This window comes from Chelon labrosus (assembly GCF_963514085.1).
Source record: "Chelon labrosus genome assembly, chromosome: 15".
NCBI lineage: Eukaryota > Metazoa > Chordata > Actinopteri > Mugiliformes > Mugilidae > Chelon > Chelon labrosus.
In genome coordinates, this window is record NC_140348.1 from 11,193,154 (window position 1) to 11,213,239 (window position 20,086).

A 20,086-nucleotide genomic window follows, 5' to 3' on the forward strand; every position below is an offset into this window, starting at 1 on the left:
TGAAAAGTGGCGATGCTGGATAACTTTTCCTGGTTCCAGCTTCTGAAATGTGAGGAATTGCTGGTTTTCTAAGTTTCTTGTAGTTTTTGACTAATTGATCACCAGTAAATAATCTACTGAATGAATCATGCAATGATCAAAATAATGCTTGTTTGCACTATTGAGAGCACAATTTTTTTCGTCGTCATGCAAATATCATCGCTACCATCTTGTTTTACCCAGAGGGGCACGGCTCTGTTGTTGGAGCACCTGGCTGGAAGCCTGGCAAGCACTATCTCGGTCACCACTCACCTGGACATCGCACCACAACACCACCTCTTCATGAAGGGACGCAATGGCAGCAACATCAAGCACATCACCCAGAGGACGGGGGCCCAGATCCACTTCCCTGACCCCAACAACCCACAGAAAAAATCCACAGTCTACATCCAGGGCACCATTGACTCTGTCTGCCTGGCGCGGCAGTACCTCATGGTGCGTACCTTCTCTGTGTGCTTTATCGGCGTCCAGCGGTTAGAAAAACTCATTGTAAACTGCTAAGCTTTGTTTTTGTGGTGAAGAGATGGCCTTGGCAACGTATCCGAATGCCACATACTGTGTGGTAGCTATAATGGATGTCGCAGTTTCAGTAACATCATTATGGTATGTGTGAATGATGCTTGGGTTTTAAGATGGGGGTTAAGAAGTAAACCATGATTGCCTTGGGGGTTTTGAATAGCCTTGGGATAGATTTGCTTGGCTCTGCTCGCACTGCTGAAATGTCCACGTCAGATAAACAAGAATCCGTAGCAAAGTCAAGGTTAGCCTGCGTGATTTATAGCTGCTGCATACCTGCATGTAAGATGGACACAAATTTGCATTAGTTTGGTTGCTGTTCCCCTTGTCCTCTCCGTATACAGATTATACTTATCTGTGTTCATGATAATGGTTTGGCCTGCGCGTACGGATTGGAATTCAACCCGTGTCTGTAATTTAGAGATTACTATGTTAGTATTAGTGTCTTGGACCGAGGGTAGCACCTCGTATTTAAATTTATTTTGGTTAAAAATCCTCAACGACCATTCTTGTCTGGTTGCCACTGACCACCAAGGCCACCCGTATCCAAATTACTAAGGAATATAATCAGAAGTCTGTTTCAAAAATGTGTAAAAGTTATAGCTGTTTAATTGCTGTTGGCTTGGAGCTTGTGCTGAGCTGGTGTGTGTAAGACATCTCAGCAGTAAACAGCTTTGGCTTTCTGTTTGGAGATCCATAATGTAGGGCAGTAATTCTGCCAGCGCTGCTTTCTCTTTGTCTGCGGTCTCCCAGTTGGCCCCAAAGACATTTAGCAAATGCCAGAGTTGTTTCAGTGACTAAACATGACTTTCTCTTGGTCTGGAAACGGGACACACAAGAAGGAGCCTTGTTACTGTCTGACTTTGTGGAGAAGTAAAAAAAAAAAAAACCTATTAATTTATTTGAATAGAATGAATAGAAAGCAGGGGATGCAAGAGGATTCTGAGAAAGAGTAAAAGGGCAAGGGAGGGGGGAGGTAGGTGAGTAGCTCTGAAAGTATAAGCAGTGAGTGGTGGAGGAGGAGGAGGAGGAGGAGGACTCCTGGCCGCAGTAGTGTACTGTGTGATTTGGACTCTTCCAGCCAGACTGTAGATTACAGCTCCAATCTCAACTGTCAGAGCCAGCCTGGCTCTATACTCATCTGCTAATTACACCCACTCACAATAGGAGCGCTGTCCAGTTCTCAGCCCAAAATATAGATGTCTGTGGTGCTTGTGGTGGTGATCATGCAAAACAGATTGCTCTTGGCGGAATTTCCCAAGCGCTCTGTGGGATAAGTCCAGCAGTGAATCTTGTATTTATTGGTATGGCTAACTTGTTGGTCTACAAATGGTATGGTATAAAGGAAAATTTACTACTGGTAAAAGAAATGTGCTGTAATGTAAGAAGCTATATGTTACAGAAAACTAGAAATGTCTTAAAGGTGGTCTGCAAAAAAAAAAAAAAAAAAAAGAGAGATATTTCTGACTTTTTTTGTGTGTGTGTTTGCTCCACAGGGCTGTTTGCCTCTGGTATTAATGTTTGACATTAAAGAGGACATTGAGGTGGAGCCCCAGTGTATCACGGCACTTATGGAGCAGCTGGATGTCTTCATCAGTATCAAACCAAAGCCAAAACAGCCGAGCAAGGTATGAAAACAGGATTACACTCACAGGGCGCAGACATTGTGGGGGAGTTTAAGGCATGCTAGCGTCTACAGCTGTAAACTGTAAGCACTACAAGATTTTTTGCCAGATTTTACCCACGATTCCCTGTTGGGCAAACTCTGCACCAGTCTGCACTGGTTGGGGTCTGTCGGCATGGGTAGTCGGCACAAAAATCTGTTAGTGTGTGAGGTTAATACATCCGACTTGGCCTGAGTCACAGTCAATCAAACATGTTTCTTTTTTTTGTGAACTGATTACCGTGTTGACACTTGTCGTCAACATCCAAGGAAAAACAGAGGGTGGAACACAGGAAGCGACGGGAAGTAGCAGGAATGCTTCACAATGTTTACGTCCATCTTCAAAGAAAAGCCCGAACCCAATCATCTATAACAGTCCGATTAACCTGAATGCTGAAAATGACATAGGCCACTAGTGTAGTACAGAGATGATGACATGAGTGACATCAATATCTGGAATATTAACATTGAATGTTTTCTGATTGTGGCTCAGTGGTCAGCACCCGTTAGTCGAAATGGGTTCTTCATTCATAGATATGTTAAAATATGTCATTGTGATTATGTTTGAATAAAAGTTTAATAGAAAAAGGTCTGTTTATAATTTAGCGATTAACCAAAATGTCACTACTAAGAAACTATTCAGATAATAATTGATAGATCAGTCGACTAATCACAAAGATTATCAATGGATTCATCTGTTGCAAAAAATGGTCACAGCTACTAGCGATGTGGATTCAAGAACATCCCACTCAATTAGCTGATCAGTCACTGAAAAAACCGTGAGTGTCTCGTAACTTTGCACAGTCAGTGTGACCACACAATGAATCCCAGTGAATTTTCCTGTTTTGTCAGCATGAGTTAATTGGATTTAAATATGGCAAGGATGCCCTCTACACTGTGTTCAAAATGATTATGCCGAGGCCAGTTTTGTTTGTTTTCCAAAGCATTTTCTTCTCCTCAGCAATTATATCCCACCAAAAACCACTGACCATAACAATGCAGTTGTGCTACATTATTATACAAAATACAATATGAAAACATAATGTCTTAATGAACCAGAAATGGATAGAAAACAATTTTAGTAAAACTGAATTAAAATAAACAAAAGCTGTGACTGAAAACCTGAACCTGAAATCCGAAACTTTAAATGGATAATTTTACACACAGTGAAATAACAGCAGCAAACCTCCTCCATATACAGCAGTTCCACACACTGCAGCTTTTTAGCTGCATGTATTTAGTTTACTTGCAACGTATTGCATTTGTAATACAGGCAATTATATTATGTTTGCATTCAAAGACATTATATTATTGTCATTGGGAGCATATTAAATAGTTTGGTTTATTTGAAGTGGGGTGATATGATGTACTTATTCATGGTCAGTGTCTTACTCACTCTATATGGTAGTTGGCATGTACTGCTGTGGATGGGTTCAGCAGTAAAATGTATTTTAACCACCAAAACAAGGTCCACCTAAAAAAACAAAGTTTATATCTACATCACAGATATATCAAAGCCTGTTCTGATAGGGTATGGAATTTTTTATGTCAAAAAACAGTAGTTTTAACTCGCAGAACTCAAAAGTTGCTGGTCTACCGCTGCCGCCATCGCTTCGTTCGTTTGTGTCATTGTGTGACTTTGGTGTGTTGACATGCCACTTCAGATCCAATTTATTGTGTTAAGTCACACAGCGGTATACCAGCAACGTCTGTCTTCTGCAAGGTAAAATTACTGTTTTTTTCAATGGAGTCTGGCGGCTGAGAAGAGACAATAGGTCTACACAACTGCCAGGATTAAAAATAACGCATCAAGAAGAAACGTATTCTGATGCGCTCATCTGTGTGCATTTCCCACCTGGACCGGTCACCTGTAGTTAGACCTCTAGAAGTCACCACTAGACCTTTTAAAAGGAAACACTGTGTGAAAAACACAGCTGCTGTCTCATTTGTTCAAGTGCTGTGTCAGCAGAGAGAGAAAAAAGAAAAAAACTACGGAAAAACAAATACGCCACTGTTCCATTTCAGAATAACTCTTCATCAAATGTCACAGCATGACATTGAATGAATTATAGATTGTCACATTTCATAAATGTTTTGTTGAAATTTAAAAAGGAAAATTGGAACCCTGCACCAGGGGGAATCGTGCCATACCAAGATGGAGAAGAGTTTTGGCAAACCCACACCTGCCCCAGTGGGGAATCCTTCTCTGCACAGACAACCTGCCAAGCATGTTTCACCTCAAATGGGAACACCCTTCAGTTAATAGAACTAAAAATGAACTGATCTGATTTCTTAATAAATTAGTTAGTAATTTGGAGGTTCGCATGCGTTGCTTTATATTTAAAACTGACCTCTCGTGGTCTCCACTTCAACAACACTTAATATTCCTAATCATTTTTCACCACTTGGCCTAGTCCCGATTGTCTCTTCAAGGTGCCCACGTCCCGCCCTGAGCCAGGGCTCGGTGCCCAACCAGATGGGCCTGTAGTGACTGGTGTGGAGGTGCCAGTGTAAACACTGACCCAGCCCAGGTCCTCTTAAGAACCCTTCACTTAAACATTTTAACGAGGTGACAGCAGTAATCCAAAGGTCCCGTCCAAATGCATGCCACAGCCTCCATGCTCCCGGTGCTTTGGCAGACCTATAAAGGAGCATGTGCGCGTGCGAGTGCGTGCAGGCATGTGTGTCGGAGAGACTGACCGGGATTGGAAACCATTTTTCACAAATTCTGGCTAAACCCACACACACACACACACACAAAAAAACAGGACATGATTTGTGCTCACAGTCATTTTTATTTGATGTTTATGAAGGGAAGGGTTTCCGGTGATGTGGAAAATGTAGAGAGCGATTTCTGTCAGTGATTTAAAGTCTTTCTCGTTTGTTGTTCATTCTGTGCCTCGTAGTCTAGTAGTCACTGAGTATCTAGTATTGCTTCATATTCTTTATTAGAAAGCAAGTTATGCAAGTTAAGCAATCGATTTTCTCAAACTCTATTCCCATGTCTCCTTCTGTCTCCCACACTGGCTCAATGTTTATCCATCTAATCTACCCTTAATTCCCTCTTCCTTCCTCCCATTTATGTTTGTCTCCCCCTCAGCCTCCCTTTCACTCCCTATCTCTGGTGCCAACATTCCCTACTATCTATCCCTCACTCCTCCCCTTGCTTTCTCCTTACGTGCCTCTCTCTATTGCTCTCTCGCCCGCTTTCCATTTATTCTTATTATTAATTGTCCACCCTGCCTGTATTTATTTGTTCCCCATCCCCTTTCCCTTCTCCCTCTTCCAGTCTGTGATAGTCAAGAGCGTGGAGAGGAATGCAGTCAACATGTACGAAGCCCGAAAATTCCTCCTGGGTCTGGAGAGCAATGGAGTGTCGTCATCATCACCCCCTGTGGCGCTGAACCCCGCCTCTAATGGTCCTTCCCCGTCCCTCATCTGTCCCGTTGGCCTGGACATCCTGGCCTCAGCTGGCCTGGGGCTGAGCAATCTGGGTAATGACAACAGACTAAGAGAGTGCTGCTTGTTATGTCATCTTATTTCTATCTGTAACAATCACACAGTCCACACAGGATATTCTTCCTTCACACATCCATTGAAAATATCTCGGAGCCAAACAACCACAAAGATCACCTGAGTGCAATTGATATTAAAATCAGGTACACCAATCGGGCATAACATTATGACCACCTTCCTAATATTGTGTAGGTCTCCCTTGTGCCTATAAAACAGTTGTGACTCATCAGAGAATGGACATGGGCCTTCTGAGGTTGTCCTGTGATGTCTGGAAACAGAATGTTGTTGGTCTGGTCTAGGTGGGTGGTACATGTCTAAGTAACATCCACATGAATGCCAGGTCCATTGTCACAAGATGGACAGTGTTATTTACATCTGTCAGTGGCTTTAATGTTGTGGCTGATCGGTGTAGCTTCTCAAAATCCGCATAAATTACAGCCAGTGAGTTGTGGCATCTCTATATACAGTAGGAGTTGTCTGCAGAACAGGCCTCGCCATGATGGTATGAAGTCCATGCCAAGAAGTGAGTCCCACATAAATGCATTGCATCTTTGATCAGCCAACCATCAGAAAATAACCTCAGTACAAATTTAGTTGGTCTACTTCAAAAGGAATCGCAAGCTTATGAATCATGGGATGATGAACGCTGTTGAGCTCGTAGGAGTTTGTTTGTCTGCAGCGCTGACCTCAGCGTGGAGGCAACAGAGTTCAGCTTGGAACGGATGTCGGGAGTTTTTTGGACTTTTACTTGACTGCAGTGAGAGTACAGAATAAGTATTGTATGACAGATATTTAGCCCCACGTTTTTTGCATGATAAAATTTTTGGGATTCAGAAAATATGAGGACGATGAGTAATGTATGAAATGCAGGATAAGCTGACAGGAAGTATTTTAAGGCTATAGATCCATCAAAGTTTATCTATATATCAGCAGTCATTAAATGGTCTGCATTTCTTTTCCATATTTAAAAAAAGGAGGTGGAGGAGATTGTTTTTTTCTCTGCAGTCATGGGGTTATGTGGGCAGGTAAGCACTTTTGGGTTAGTGTTGATAATTTGTTTGCAGTTATGCATATTTTATCAAAGTTGTTTTCTAAATGTTTGATAAGAATATATTTAGGTATGGACTTCTTCTGAATGCTCTTCCCCAGGAAATGAGATGAGTAAATTCAACTTACGATAGTCACAAGCCCTACGGTATGCCAAGAGGTCCCAGTACAGTAGAACTGTTTTCTTGCTGTCTCATTTAAACCCAGGGGCCCCGGGGCTGAATCTGTGGACGGCCACATCCTGGCCTTTAGTAATTGCTACATGCTTCCCTTCCTCAGATTACAGGCCAGCCTGCCAGAAGAGTCCCTGGCCTTATTCCTGGAGCCAAACTAGCCCCTTGTTAAAGCCACAAACCTGCTTCTTTCTGTTTTCATACACTGTGTTTGGGTTAAAACACCAAGCATCACATTGTTGGTGCTCTCAATAACATGGTTTTATTGGGTATGAAACACACTAGATATGCACTTTTGCATACGTGACCTTGTCGAAATGTAAGAAATTCTCATTTGCCGTCTGGTTGATGGCAGTTTGATGGAATTCCAGTGAAATAGCTGGAAGACCAAAATTATTTTCTGAGCGCCTTAGCATAACGTGTGATTAGCTTGAAAAACGTCTCTGAGCCTTGACAAGTACACCTCTGATCTATTCTTTTCCCGTTCCCTCCATTCTTTCTCCGCTTCTTTCCCTGCTCCTCAGGTTTTCTGGGTGCGACGGCGCCCCACTCTCTCCCCAACTCTGGCGCTCCAAACGCTGTCCTGAACAGCCTAAACTCCTCCATAAGCCCTCTGCAGACACCGAGCCCCAGCACCCCCACACCACCCTCCCTTTGGCCCAGTTCACTTACGGGCAACCAAGGTTTGTATATAGGATTGCCAGTTTCTTTTGTTAGACCGGTTGTTCATCTGAGAGGAATTATTTTTTTAACCCACTGCAATACTGTGGAGAGATTATTTTCTAAATTTGACTAATTTTTCCTTTGATGTGGAGCTACTGAGCCCTTAATCTTTATTTCAGTTATTTTTTGAATAAACAGGAATATGCTTAGACTGGAAGCCGGCAGATAAGCTTTTCTTTTATGAATCATTCAAAGATTTGTAAAACTCTGATGCCATATTCTTCTGCTTCAGGCTTCTCATCTCAGCTGATGCTGCACCCTGCAACTCAGGCCCTGAGCAACATCCTGCTGTCCAGCGTGCAAGGTTACACACAGAACACACCATCTCCTCCACCTGGACTCGCCCCTATAGACAAGCAGTCCAATGGGGTCCCTGACTGCACCCTTAACGGACATGTCAAGGTAGGCCTTGTTTTTAAAACAGTATCCTGCATTGCTTTGAGTTCCCTTGGATTTGGGATTTTTTTTTTTTTAATTACGTTTGCCTTGCATGTGTTTTCTTCTGTTTGTGTGTCCACGCATGTATATATAGCATCCTGGCTCAGTCTATGGGAGGTTACCAACGCCGTCAATTGCGGAAACGGTTTTGAGTCCAGCTCCGTGTGACTCTGTCCAGGAGGCCAGCGGACACAATCCATCAGAACCGCTGTCAAGCAAGTCTAGCCCAGATGAAGGTATTCCACGTAGAAAGGCAACCATCACAGCTTGTGCACCCTAAAAAAATATCCTTATCTTAACATAATTAAGGTAAAATAATAATTTACTAAAGCACATTTCTAAGAGGTGTTCGTCTCACTCTGTTTGTGTGTGAACCCTCTGTGACGTGAGGCCTCAAAGAGCAATATTGAAGCTCATTGTGGCTGCTCCTGCAATCAGCATGTTGACAGTGTCCATCTGACTGGCAGCTAAAAGTGTGCAAAGGGGTGGGGCGTGAGTAGAGTTGAGACAGCTGGATGATGCCTAGGCAGACATCTAGAAATGTCGATAGAAATACGATGTATTTATTTCTACGGTGAAGTTTAACATGCCTCAGGTGGTCATAAGACGAACTGCAGTTTTTGACATTTGCCGTTGGCTTGGTTTTTCAGTCTTTTTTGAGGTTTCTGCTTGCGTCTGTCCCGTCATTTCCTGTGCTTCATGTTTCTTTGTAACCGCTTGTTCGATTCAGAATCAGAGAGTCTAAGGAAGTGCCTCATGGCCTAAAGTCATGAGCATAAACATATATTAGGTAAAAGTTATTCTCTGTTGCGCTTTTACAACAGTGTGTTTTATGGTGTCCTCCATGGACCTTTGTCATCGGGGGTTGTTAAGAATGTGTAGCCGAAACTTCAGACATAACAGCAGGAGACCTGGCTGGGTACTTCCGCAGTTGCCAGAATATCGTTATGACCTCAGCATTTTACGACTAAGTATTTGCTGCAAAACAGTGAGAGCGTGAGTACAAACATGTATGCCTGTGTGTCTGTTTCAGTTATGCTGCAGTCTGACCAGTCCAAACACTTTTTGAACACACATTGCACTAGTTCTAAACATCAAAATAATTTTCCAGAAATGTATGAGCGTTTAGGCTGTACAGCTGACTGACATAAGACCACCCATATGTGTTTTATATTTTTGTCCCTAAAAGGATGCATAGGATGGTAAAAAAATAAAATATAATAAGTCCTTTTGCCTTTGCAAACTTTTAAGTTTCACCTGCCTATGAGTTTGTTAAAAAAAATCTGTAAGGATAAATGCCTTTATTATGTGTAGTTTTCTATATATATTTATATTCGGTTGTCAACTTTCCTTTAAGTAAAACTGGGTTCAGTTAATTATAAAAGGGGATTTACTTGTACAAGTCATATTTACTGATTAATTAAGTAAAACACAGACTAATGATTTATGTGTTATTGTAACCTTGGTGCTGTTAACATTTTCGACTCAGGTTTGCTGGACCTCCGCCTTGCAGACTTAACATAAATGTCCAACGCGAGCATTTCCACCTGAGATTTATGTAACCCCTAAACCCACATTCGGGAAAATGCCTCGAGTGAACTTGTTTCTATTTCTCTATACTGTCCTCCTAACCTCGTACTCGCTTTGACTACATTTATTGGAACGGAGACAGGTTCATTGCCGGTCTCCTAGCGGTTCAGAAAGGCCCTCATTTCCTCTGTGTCTTACCCTCGTGGTTTTCCCCTCAAACCTTCACTCTCACGCGTCTCGTTTTTCCCCCGCTGTTTTCTGAGCTAGTCCTCCCCCAACGCGATGTGTGCCGGTCTCCCTCCCTCGCCTCCTCCTGTGTCTCAGGATGTGTTTGAACTGGCTCGCCCAGACCTGCTTGAGGAGTCCAGGGGAGTCGTTCAAATATTAAACCCCAGAGAGGTTTATTAAAATGACTGACATCATATTATTTTACCCTATGCACTCCATCGACATTCACATATCCTGGATTATATGCATGCACACTCATGCACATCCTTTTACGCCGAGCAGGAAAGAAGAATGAATGGAAACCACTATAATCACAGCTGCTCTGTCTTTAATTAATCCAGGATCCAAGTGAGACTTGTCACACATTAACACATGCACATACACACACATTACATATGCCCACAAGCTACACATGCTCCTTTACTCTGAGTGACTCAGTCGCTGCTGAGAACAGACTGGCGCAAATTGAAAAATGAGAAACCTGAAGTATTTCCACCGCGGTTATCATATAGTTGTGAATTATTCTGTTACAGAAGACAGGATGTGACAACAAAGAATGTTTCTTTCCTTTAGGTTCCGACACATTTGTAGAAGTGGGCATGCCCAGAAGCCCCTCTCACTCAGCTAATGGGAACGAGCTGAAACAGATGCTGGCTTCATGTAAGACATCATCGGGGAAACGACAGGCTGTGGAGCTCCTGCAAGGCACCAAGAACTCCCATCTACAGTATGTTTGAGTCCAGAGATCATTTACAGCTTCTCTTGCTTCCCATCCCTTCAGAAATCATTTACAGCTCATGCTGTTGTAGTTTGCCAGTTTTCTGTTAATCCATTTATGGACAGACTTCTTGCTGATGGCTACAGAAACACTCATATGATTTGGATTTAGAGGAATCAAACCCAGGCTTTTTAGCCAAGTTGGTAAAAAACAGATTATGATACATAAAGTGACAGACGGTTACTTAGCTCCTTATGGAGATTTAGGAGCTAAAGTCTAGGCCGCCATATGGACTTTGTTACACATCACCCTGGAAAGCATTGTTATTAGAATCGCCTACTGTATTTTTTTGTAATACAATCTTGCACACTCTCAAATCTGATATTCCTGGACCACTAAGTAATAATGTGAGGAGAAGATGAGATGGACGAAATCTTATGTAATGCCTTGGGATTCTCTGCTTTTTGTAAATTTTTCTGTGCAATTCCAACAGTTCCGACTGTCTCCTCTCGGATGCCGAGTCCAGCTCGTCGGACAGTCCTGTGGCGGATAAGAGGGCGCCAGGTAGCGAGCGGGCGGCCGAAAGGGCAGCGCAGCAGAACGAAAGGGAGAGAATCAGGCTGGCACCTCAGACCTCTTTTGCCAACATGCAGGTACAGACGCACGCACAAATAACACGCATACAACACACTGTTTTGCTGGTATGAAGAAATAAAGGAATAAAACTGTCTTCTGAATTTTTCAGACATTTGACTATGAACAGAAAAAGCTGTTGGCGACCAAAGGTAAGCTGAAATTTGTGTCTTAAATTGTATCATGAGTAGTGCCAGGATGTAGGCTGTAATGTAGCCTTGTGTGAAGACAGGCTGTCAGAGAATGTAAACCCCACCCCCAAGTTTCTTAACAGTTACGTGTCCTTTGAAAAAGTGTGATTCTTTGATTGTAAAACTGTTAAGCTGTTTTTGTTGGCGTTACCTCTGCATAACTAGAGCATATGTTTGCATCACTGCTTGTCTGTATTCACCCAGCTATGTTAAAGAAACCTGTGGTGACTGAGGTGCGGACCCCTACCAACACCTGGAGTGGTCTGGGCTTTTCAAAATCCATGCCGGCTGAGACCATCAAGGAGCTGCGCAGAGCCAATCATGTGCCATACAAACCCAGCATGAGCACCACGTACGAGGTCAGACATGCGAACCCGAAACATTCTCATTGATCTTGATCAATAGGCTCACTGTGTTTGGTGTTTACTGTGAAGGTTGTCCGTTGTAGAAGGCTTCATTTGTCTTACTCTGTGCGACAGAACATAGATGTTTTGTTCCTTTTACTGAGATGAAGATCCAGAAGATGCATTATTAAATGTTCTGGATCTTTTTCTCTGTGTTCTTTCTCAGGGTTCCCCGCTGTCCTTGTCTCGATCCAGCAGCCGGGAAGGCGTGGGGAACGGAAGTGACTCTGACAACTGGAGGGAGAGGAACGGCACCGGTAACGGCCTGCCAAGCCACACAGAGTTCCCCTCTGCCGTTAGCAGCCCGAAGAGGAAGCAGAACAAGTCTGGTCAGTGAATAGTATTTATGTAGGAAGTATTCACTTCTTTTACTTAAAGGGGAACTACTGTTTTTTACAACCTGGACCTTATTTCTAGCATTGAATACGATCGTTTGCTCGCCCATAAAGCCTTTGTGTTATTTGCACTCCTTCAGGAGATAATTAGATCCACATATATCCATGTAGTGGGAGTGACTGGGGCATCGAGACGCAGCCTCTAAATAACCCATTATCTGCCGCGAAACTCGTTCATTTCGCCAATGTTTTGTTATCGTAGTGCTATTCCCCGTTGAGTCCGGAGTTACATGTTATCATCATCCGGGGTCTGTAGATTGACCTGCAGACCCCAGATGATGTCTCCTGACCTGGACGATGTCATCTCTGAGCGGCGCGCACACCCGCGACGGTCGGCTTGTTTACCTGTAATTTGCTACTGCTATGGTTCGTCCACAACCTCAGAATCAGAAAAATATTCAGTAGAAAATTATAGGTAAACAAGCTGACCTGTAGGTCAATCTACAGACCCCGGATGATGATAACAGGTAACTCTCGACTCAATGAGGAATAGCACTAGCGTGCCCCAGTCACTCTCGCTAAATGGATATACGCTGATCTAATTATCTCCTGCAGCAGTGCAAATAACACAAAAGTTTTATGGGTGAGTAAACGATTGTATTTTATGCTAGAAATAAGGTCCAGGTTGTAAAAAACTGTAGTTCCCTTTTAAGTAAAAGTACTAATAACACGCTATAGTACACTGTTACAAGTTAAAGTCCTGCAATGAAAATGTGACTTACATGCATGTCTGTATTATAACAAAAATGTCACCTGTGATGGTTATTATATGTTATAATAGCTATTCTTTAAAACAAGTTTGAACCATATTGCATATTGTCTTATTTTTTTTTTCTTTGCGATTTATCCTTATGATGCTTAGCTGCAGAGCATTACCTCAGCAGCAGCAACTACATGGACTCCATCTCTTCGGTTACTGGCAGCAACGGCTGCAGCCTGAACTCGTCTCTGAAAGGCTCCGACCTGCCTGAGCTCTTCAGCAAGCTGGGCTTGGGGAAGTACACGGACGTCTTCCAGCAACAAGAGGTAGAATAGACCAGAAACCCACTTCTTCTAGTTTAGTGGCTGTAGGGTTGACCAAGGTCAATCGCCATCTTTGATCCATATTGAAATGATAAGTATTGGATGGATTGCTGGGCCATGTTCAGTGTCAATACCTTTTTGTAACCTCTGACCTCTAGCATATTCCTGTGGTGCAGTCATGATGCCAAAATGTATATTTGGAAAACTAACATCTTCTTTTCTTGTCTTCTTCTTCTACTGTTACAATAGGTATTGTGAGCTGAGCATATTAATATTAGTACTTAGTTAAAGCTTCACTGTCAAAGTGGCTGTAGCCTCTTTAATCTGTAAACTGCTAATAATCTGTGATGAAATTAGGTAAATTAAAAGCTATATGTAGCAAATGAAATGTCTGGGCAACTGAAGTACATTGTTTCTTGAATTCTCACACTACCTCAGTGTTGTTAATTGTGTTGTAATGTCTTTTAATTTTAATATAATGCAGTATTTGCCACTTGTTTTATGATTGAAGGACTCTAGTAAAAATGTGTTATTGATAATAAATGGACTTGCTCCTTCCAGATTGACCTCCAGACTTTTCTGACTCTAACAGACCAGGACCTGAAAGAACTGGGAATCACCACCTTCGGTGCCCGCAGGAAAATGCTGCTCGCCATCTCAGGTACAAATGGGGAAAAAAATAAAAAAGTTAACTTGCTGCATTTTATATTTCATCGTCTGTCTGTGCTATCGGCTGTCTAGTTAAGTTAGAATTGACGAAAAACATTGTGCCAAGGACGGAAGGACAGATGCAACCGCATGCCCAAAGTTGTTCCATTCCTTCCAGCTGGAGCCTGGTCCTGCAAGCTCCCTCATGCACACAAATTGGCTTATGTGTTTCATTAATGTTTCCCGTTTCGTCTGTCGCAGCAACAAGCCTGAGTAGAGCCCAGCTGTGCAGAAAGCAAAAGACGACAGAGGTCATCTCAACTAGCAAACACTGGCTTTCAAAGCTAAAAGTTAATATTAACAGACTGCATGAGACAAATTCAGAACATTAGTATTGTTGCTCATTCATCCTGTAAAGAATCTTTAAAACATGCAGCAGTAATTTGCAGCAGCAACCGTAAATGGGATTAAGGCAAATTCTTCTCAGATGAGTGTGTTGATATTTCACGCCAGCTGTTCCAGCTGCCTCCCTGATGCTGATGTAGACTCTGCATTGTTGTTGAGCTATATCTAATGTGAATGCTGTGGGTGTCACACTATATTCCTGACATCATCCCTTGGACGGTGTCATAGCTGGAGTTGTTTGTCTGCATGAGCTAATTATGCTCATGTCTGGATGAGGAGCTTCCTCTCGTGTGACCAAGCCAGGCTTGACAGTGAGAGCAACAGGGAGAAATGTGGAGGCCAGTGCTGTGATTATTAAGGAAGTAGCGTGGTCCAGTGCCAGAAGTGGGTTTGCTGCCTGTCGCCAAGTAAAGGTCAACTTGTCATCTCCGGTGACCGACTGTAGGGCTTCAAAACAGGAATATGCATGTCTCTGTCAGCCTCTTTGTCTTTCTGTATTTTTTTTTTCCTCTCATAAACAGATAGAATACCAATCAAGGCAATTCAGGTTTTTACTTCCTAATGGTCTGCCAGTAAAAAGAGCTGCTGGCGCAAGCGGCCTGTCTCCAGTAATCAAACTGTAAGGTTTATGCTGGCAGTGACAGAACGCGTCTATCATATGAATAACTCATTTATTTTATAAAAACATTTTGACCAAACTCCTGTGTAAAAGCAGACAGACACAAAGAGGGCTTTGTTGACCTGAGTCGTTCTTCAGAGATTTGAATCCTATTTCCTTGTCGTTCGTACTCAATGGAAACTAAAGAGAAATGCTGACACACTCCTTGCTTGTATTTATTTGTCTACTTTGATTCACCACTCTTCCCACAGAAAAACCAGGAAAAATCGTGCTTGTCATCACTTTTGCTACTGATGATATTTTGTGGCGCTGATGACATGTGGTACTTTTTTTTTTTTCCACAGAACTAAACAAGAACCGGAGGAAGCTATTTGAGCCACCCATCAGGTCCTCCTTCCTGGAAGGCGGAGCAAGCGGCCGCCTCTCCCGTCAGTTTCACGCCGACATGGCCAGCGTCAGCGGGCGATGGTAGGCGTCTCCCGGCCTGCGGGGTCAAACCAGAACCGTCCACTAAGGAGACCAGTTCCTCCAGTTTCTTCCAGTGTTGCCCAGGTTTCAGCGTCTGTTTACGCTTTTTCAGCTCCAGCTGAATAAGACTGTTCACAATGTTGCGTTGCCATATAATATATATATATGTATATGTTTAAACCAAAAGCCATAGGTTTAGTGAAGTGCCAACAAGGAAAAAAAAGGGATTTCTCAGATACATGAGGTTCAGTGTTCACTCCATATAGGAACGTTGAGTTTGTCTGGAGCATTTTAAATGAAGGGTGGTGTTATGGTTTTGAAGAAGGGTACTGTTCAGTATTTCTGTCCACTTACGTGTTCAAGGGAACAGGCAGAATGATTAGTACAATCATTTTACACATTGATACTACCTGCATTTGTATTATGCTATTGTGTCAGTGATATGCACTTTAATAATACTAGATTTTTGCCTGTGAGAGCCTTACTCCTTAGATTAAAATAATAATAACTATGCATTTTTTTTTTATATTGACTAAAAAGCACAGATGCATTTTGTACCAAACCAAAAGTAAGCACTTAGTCAGTGAGATTAGGGTGCCACCAAAAGAAAAGTGCAAAATACGTCCGCACTAGATCAACTTTATGCCAAAGGAGAGTATCAATGTGGCCTTTGACCTTTGGCTGCGTTCAGTGTTTCTGTTGGTGGACATTCCTCTGAAGTTAGTGTTCGTGTTCAACAGCAGTTTATCGATTTCAAAAGAGAAAAAAAAAAAACATATTTTGTACTCATTATGCATTACGATTTTAGTTTTAGTTTTTATTACCATTTTAGGCGGAGGAGCAGAATGTTTATTGGTAATCAGTTTACATATGTATTTTTTTTATACGTTCATGAATGATTTTGTAATTAGTTTACTAGTATCTTTTACTTTATTTCCGCCCCTTAATCTGTGGAGCCATGAATGTGGCTTTGCCGTTAGACAGCAGCAGAGACGTGAGGCAGTTAGGCTAAGCTTCGTGGGCCTCTCTCTGATTGTGTCAACAGGCATCTCTCTGTGGTTTTCCTTTTCTGTTTATGGTACACGGTCTTTTGTCTGTTATTTGTCTGCATTGGCCTCCGTTCCTGTGCCTTAAATCTCCCCCTACGTTCAGGCTTGTACCCGGAACTCGAGATGTTTTTGGTTTTTTTTGTCTTCCTATTAGCATTTTTCCATTTAGAGCAAGAAAAGACCTCGTAACAGAACAAGGCCGTGCCTTTGTGGTCAAAAGTGCCAATGTACATAACTTGTTTTTCAGCAGGGAGATATTTCGTTGAGAACACTAACAATTTGCTCTGACCTTACTCTCCACATAGGTGGAGCATCACACAAAGAGCCAGTATATTCACAGCCAGGTTAGTCTCATATGAGCACTTTTTGCTAGACACAAATAAGAAACCCAAGTCACCAGAATAGCTGTGAGACCTAAGATGAAAACAAATAAAAATGAGGAATTTTCTGCTATCGGTCATGCAATCTAATATCCCCAAAAACCTGGTTTAAGCAGTGTTTAAAAAAGTAACAGGATTATGCATGCAGCAGTTTATCATGAGAGCTTGTGTTTGTTCTGTACTCCTGTATTATGTCCAGTCATGTGTTTTGGAAAGGAAAACGTCCTCCTTCTGCAGTTCATCAACTCTGGATCACTCCAACTTTAGTATATTTTTTTTTATGTTCTAGAAATATATGAGGATTTAGACTACAGGCTGATCCATCTTTCAAAGTCATGAGCATTTTTCAAGTGCAATTAAATGCCTCTTACTATTTTATTTGTTTATATTTGCAGTACGATAAGTATAAAAAATAAGACAGGAATTTCTTATTTTTGTTTAAAATGAGAGTAGAGGATATGTGTAGAGGACACTAAAGAGAAATTATCACTGTCGAGTGCTTTAACATTTATCTTGGCAAATTTAATAATGACAGTAACAGCAGTTCTTACTCAGTACGATCTTAAACTAAAAAGTCAGTCATTTGTCGCCTCTATTAGATTCACAATGAGTCCATTTAAGGTGTTCTCTATCATGTTCACTGTTAACCACTTTTCGACCTTCCCAGCATCTGATCTCAGCCATTCTCAATATGGTTGACAGCTAATAATATTCTGACATGGTTGTCGATGCCAACCAGGTAATTGTCTTTTTTTTTTTTTTTTTTTAGTTGAAGTCTTAAAGAAAAGATAGGAAGAGGGCTAAAGCTAATATAGAAAGGGATTCTTGATTCTGAGAGGAAACCCGGGGCCGCTTCGCCCCCGCTCATCATGGTACTACATTGAAACTGTGGGGCACTGATTCTCCCAGTGCTGTGACTCGTGTCCCTGCCTAGCAGACATTTGTTTTTCATCCTTCACCTTGTTTGGATGCGTTTGCTCGTTGTTCACTAGAGATTCTTGTCTGATCAAGTGAATGTTGTTTAATAGATTTTGGATGCATGTTATTGCCGCTTGATTACGGATCAGTGAAGGGACTCACCAAGTCAAAAAAGTTTACTGCCAGCTTGTATAGTCTTTGCCCTACATAGTTCACCATGTCTGTGTCTTTGATTTGTTGTATTAGTCACATTGTTGTTCCCAAAGGGATTTATTTGAAGGAATCTTTGTACTGCAATCAAATGGTACATTTATAATAAATGTAAACCACTAAGGAAATGATGTGTTACATAACTTTTGTACAACTTTTTCATCTTACACAACCTTTGTTTTTGTGTGACAAAGGTACGGTTCTGCAAAGTTCCAGAGAAGAGTTATACACAGTGCCGTGTGGCCAAAGCTCTGTTCACTGTGGCCTCAGTCGATGCCGTTATTCTAACTGCATATAATACAGACAGACTTTTTGGAGAAACTGTCAAGCAGGCAAAAATGTTGAAACGATATTATGAAGGTATTAAATGTATGCAAACAATGTTGGCTTTTGGTTTTGTTTTCTGCACAGAACACAGAAATATCAAAGCTGACGAAACATCAGTGTCCACGATTGATTAATAGTTTTTTCAGAGGTTGCAACTTCAATCGCATTTCAGCATCACAACAGCAAAAACGCACAACTCAAACTACAAGGAATGAGCCACAAACTACAACAAAAATCTTTCTTTGTTTGTTTTACTGCAGATTTGGCTGGCTACACCACTCCCAGGAAAGTTTTAATTCTGGCCAATAAAACATCTCACAGAGTTTTTGAAATGGATCCCACTGCTTTCATTCATTCACCTTCATGCCCTGTCTCAAAATCTGGTTCCAGGATGTAGGCTATTGTAGATAATCTGCACAATATTAAGACAGCTTCACCAAAACTGATAATCAAAATCTTCTAAAAGATTAGTTTTTTTGCATTTCTGTCATTTAATAAACTGAAAACTGAAAGTATTCAGATGATTTTCGTTCCTTGGCCCCCCTAACTATACAAACATGACCGTTTATTTGTACCAGGCTGTAACCATGTTAATAGCTGCTGTGAAGTTGGATATTTTAACATGGAGGTCTGTGCGGACTGACCCAGTTGAGGAACTTTTTCCAAAACAATTCAAGTTTTTGTTCTTTGTCTATTTTCAGTTTCAGTGTTTACTGTAGTGTCGGTATCTTAGCCCCATACCGATGAGCATCTGTAAGACTCTGTAACTTTTCTACTTCCAGAAGCTTCACTTACATCGGAGTAGCAACATGTCGGTACCAAAGATATGCTGACTGGAAGCCTGAGGTCAGTGTTTTTTAAATAACATAAATATCATATACAGTATGCCAGAAAATATCAGTACAAATAAAGAACACGTAAGCGCTCACTGTCCACCCACACACTGCCTTCCTATTTATTTAGTTTTTCTCAGTATGATAGACTCACAACTTCCTATACTCAATAATTAAAACCATTCACACGATGCAGGTTGCCATGTGTGTTTACAGGAGGCCTTATCTGCAGCATGAATCTGCTTAATCCAACAAAATGAATCTGTGACCGATGGAGACTCTTGAAAAGAAAGTGTACTACTCATTTACATCTGGTTCCTTCACTTTCCTCCTCCATGTTTTTTATCCGTCATTATCCTGGTCAGATCGTTACACTGGCTCAGGACTAATTGCTTAGCCAAATGTAACGCCTTTTTGTGGCACATTTATGAACAGTTAACAATTATTTAATATGAGCAACTCAGCAGAATTAGTGAGTGAGACCATAAACTTTAAAGAACAAACAGCCATCTTGTTTAATGCCTTGTTCTCCTGCTGCTGTCCTCCGCCAAGCACCAACACAAGTAGTGTTACTGGAAACCTCAAGGGGGCAGTGTTGCCACTTAAACTGACTTGTCTAGTTAAAGATCAGAGAAAGGATGCTCAGTAACAGATTATTAACGGTTAGGAAATTATTAAATAGCTTTACAGAATTACTATTTTTTTTATGGGTTAATGAAGATTGTTCAAAAAGTTTACTTATGAGACTGAATCATTTTCTGTGATACAGCACACTGTTAAGCATAACCTCTAATTTATATTACGCTGTGTATCATTTAATATCACAATATAGATTTTCCAATGAATGAATGACCTTTGAGGAAAGTAGCTGTGCATAAGTCTGTGACGGTGTGCACAAGACACACATTTGTTTTCAAGCTGCGTTTTGCCTGACACAGAGAGATGATCCAATTAACCATTTCATTTGTGATCACATTAACTGCTCCAAAACT

At 41.6% G+C, this 20,086-nt stretch overlaps 1 protein-coding gene across 1 annotated transcript in view; it reads left to right on the forward strand.

Annotated features, from left to right (window-relative positions):
* bicc1a (BicC family RNA binding protein 1a) overlaps positions 1–18,448 on the forward strand; it is a 57,266-nt gene extending 38,818 nt beyond the window's left edge. The window contains exons 8-21 of the mRNA XM_084561868.1: positions 223–474; positions 2,052–2,183; positions 5,508–5,712; positions 7,479–7,637; positions 7,910–8,079; positions 8,210–8,351; positions 10,447–10,600; positions 11,085–11,244; positions 11,337–11,376; positions 11,620–11,774; positions 11,986–12,148; positions 13,077–13,240; positions 13,799–13,898; positions 15,254–18,448. Of these exons, the coding sequence (XP_084417994.1) occupies positions 223–474; positions 2,052–2,183; positions 5,508–5,712; positions 7,479–7,637; positions 7,910–8,079; positions 8,210–8,351; positions 10,447–10,600; positions 11,085–11,244; positions 11,337–11,376; positions 11,620–11,774; positions 11,986–12,148; positions 13,077–13,240; positions 13,799–13,898; positions 15,254–15,381 (2,124 nt within the window). The 3' untranslated portion in view covers positions 15,382–18,448. The remainder of the gene's footprint in view (positions 1–222; positions 475–2,051; positions 2,184–5,507; positions 5,713–7,478; positions 7,638–7,909; positions 8,080–8,209; positions 8,352–10,446; positions 10,601–11,084; positions 11,245–11,336; positions 11,377–11,619; positions 11,775–11,985; positions 12,149–13,076; positions 13,241–13,798; positions 13,899–15,253) is intronic.
* Positions 18,449–20,086: the final 1,638 nt, after the last annotated feature.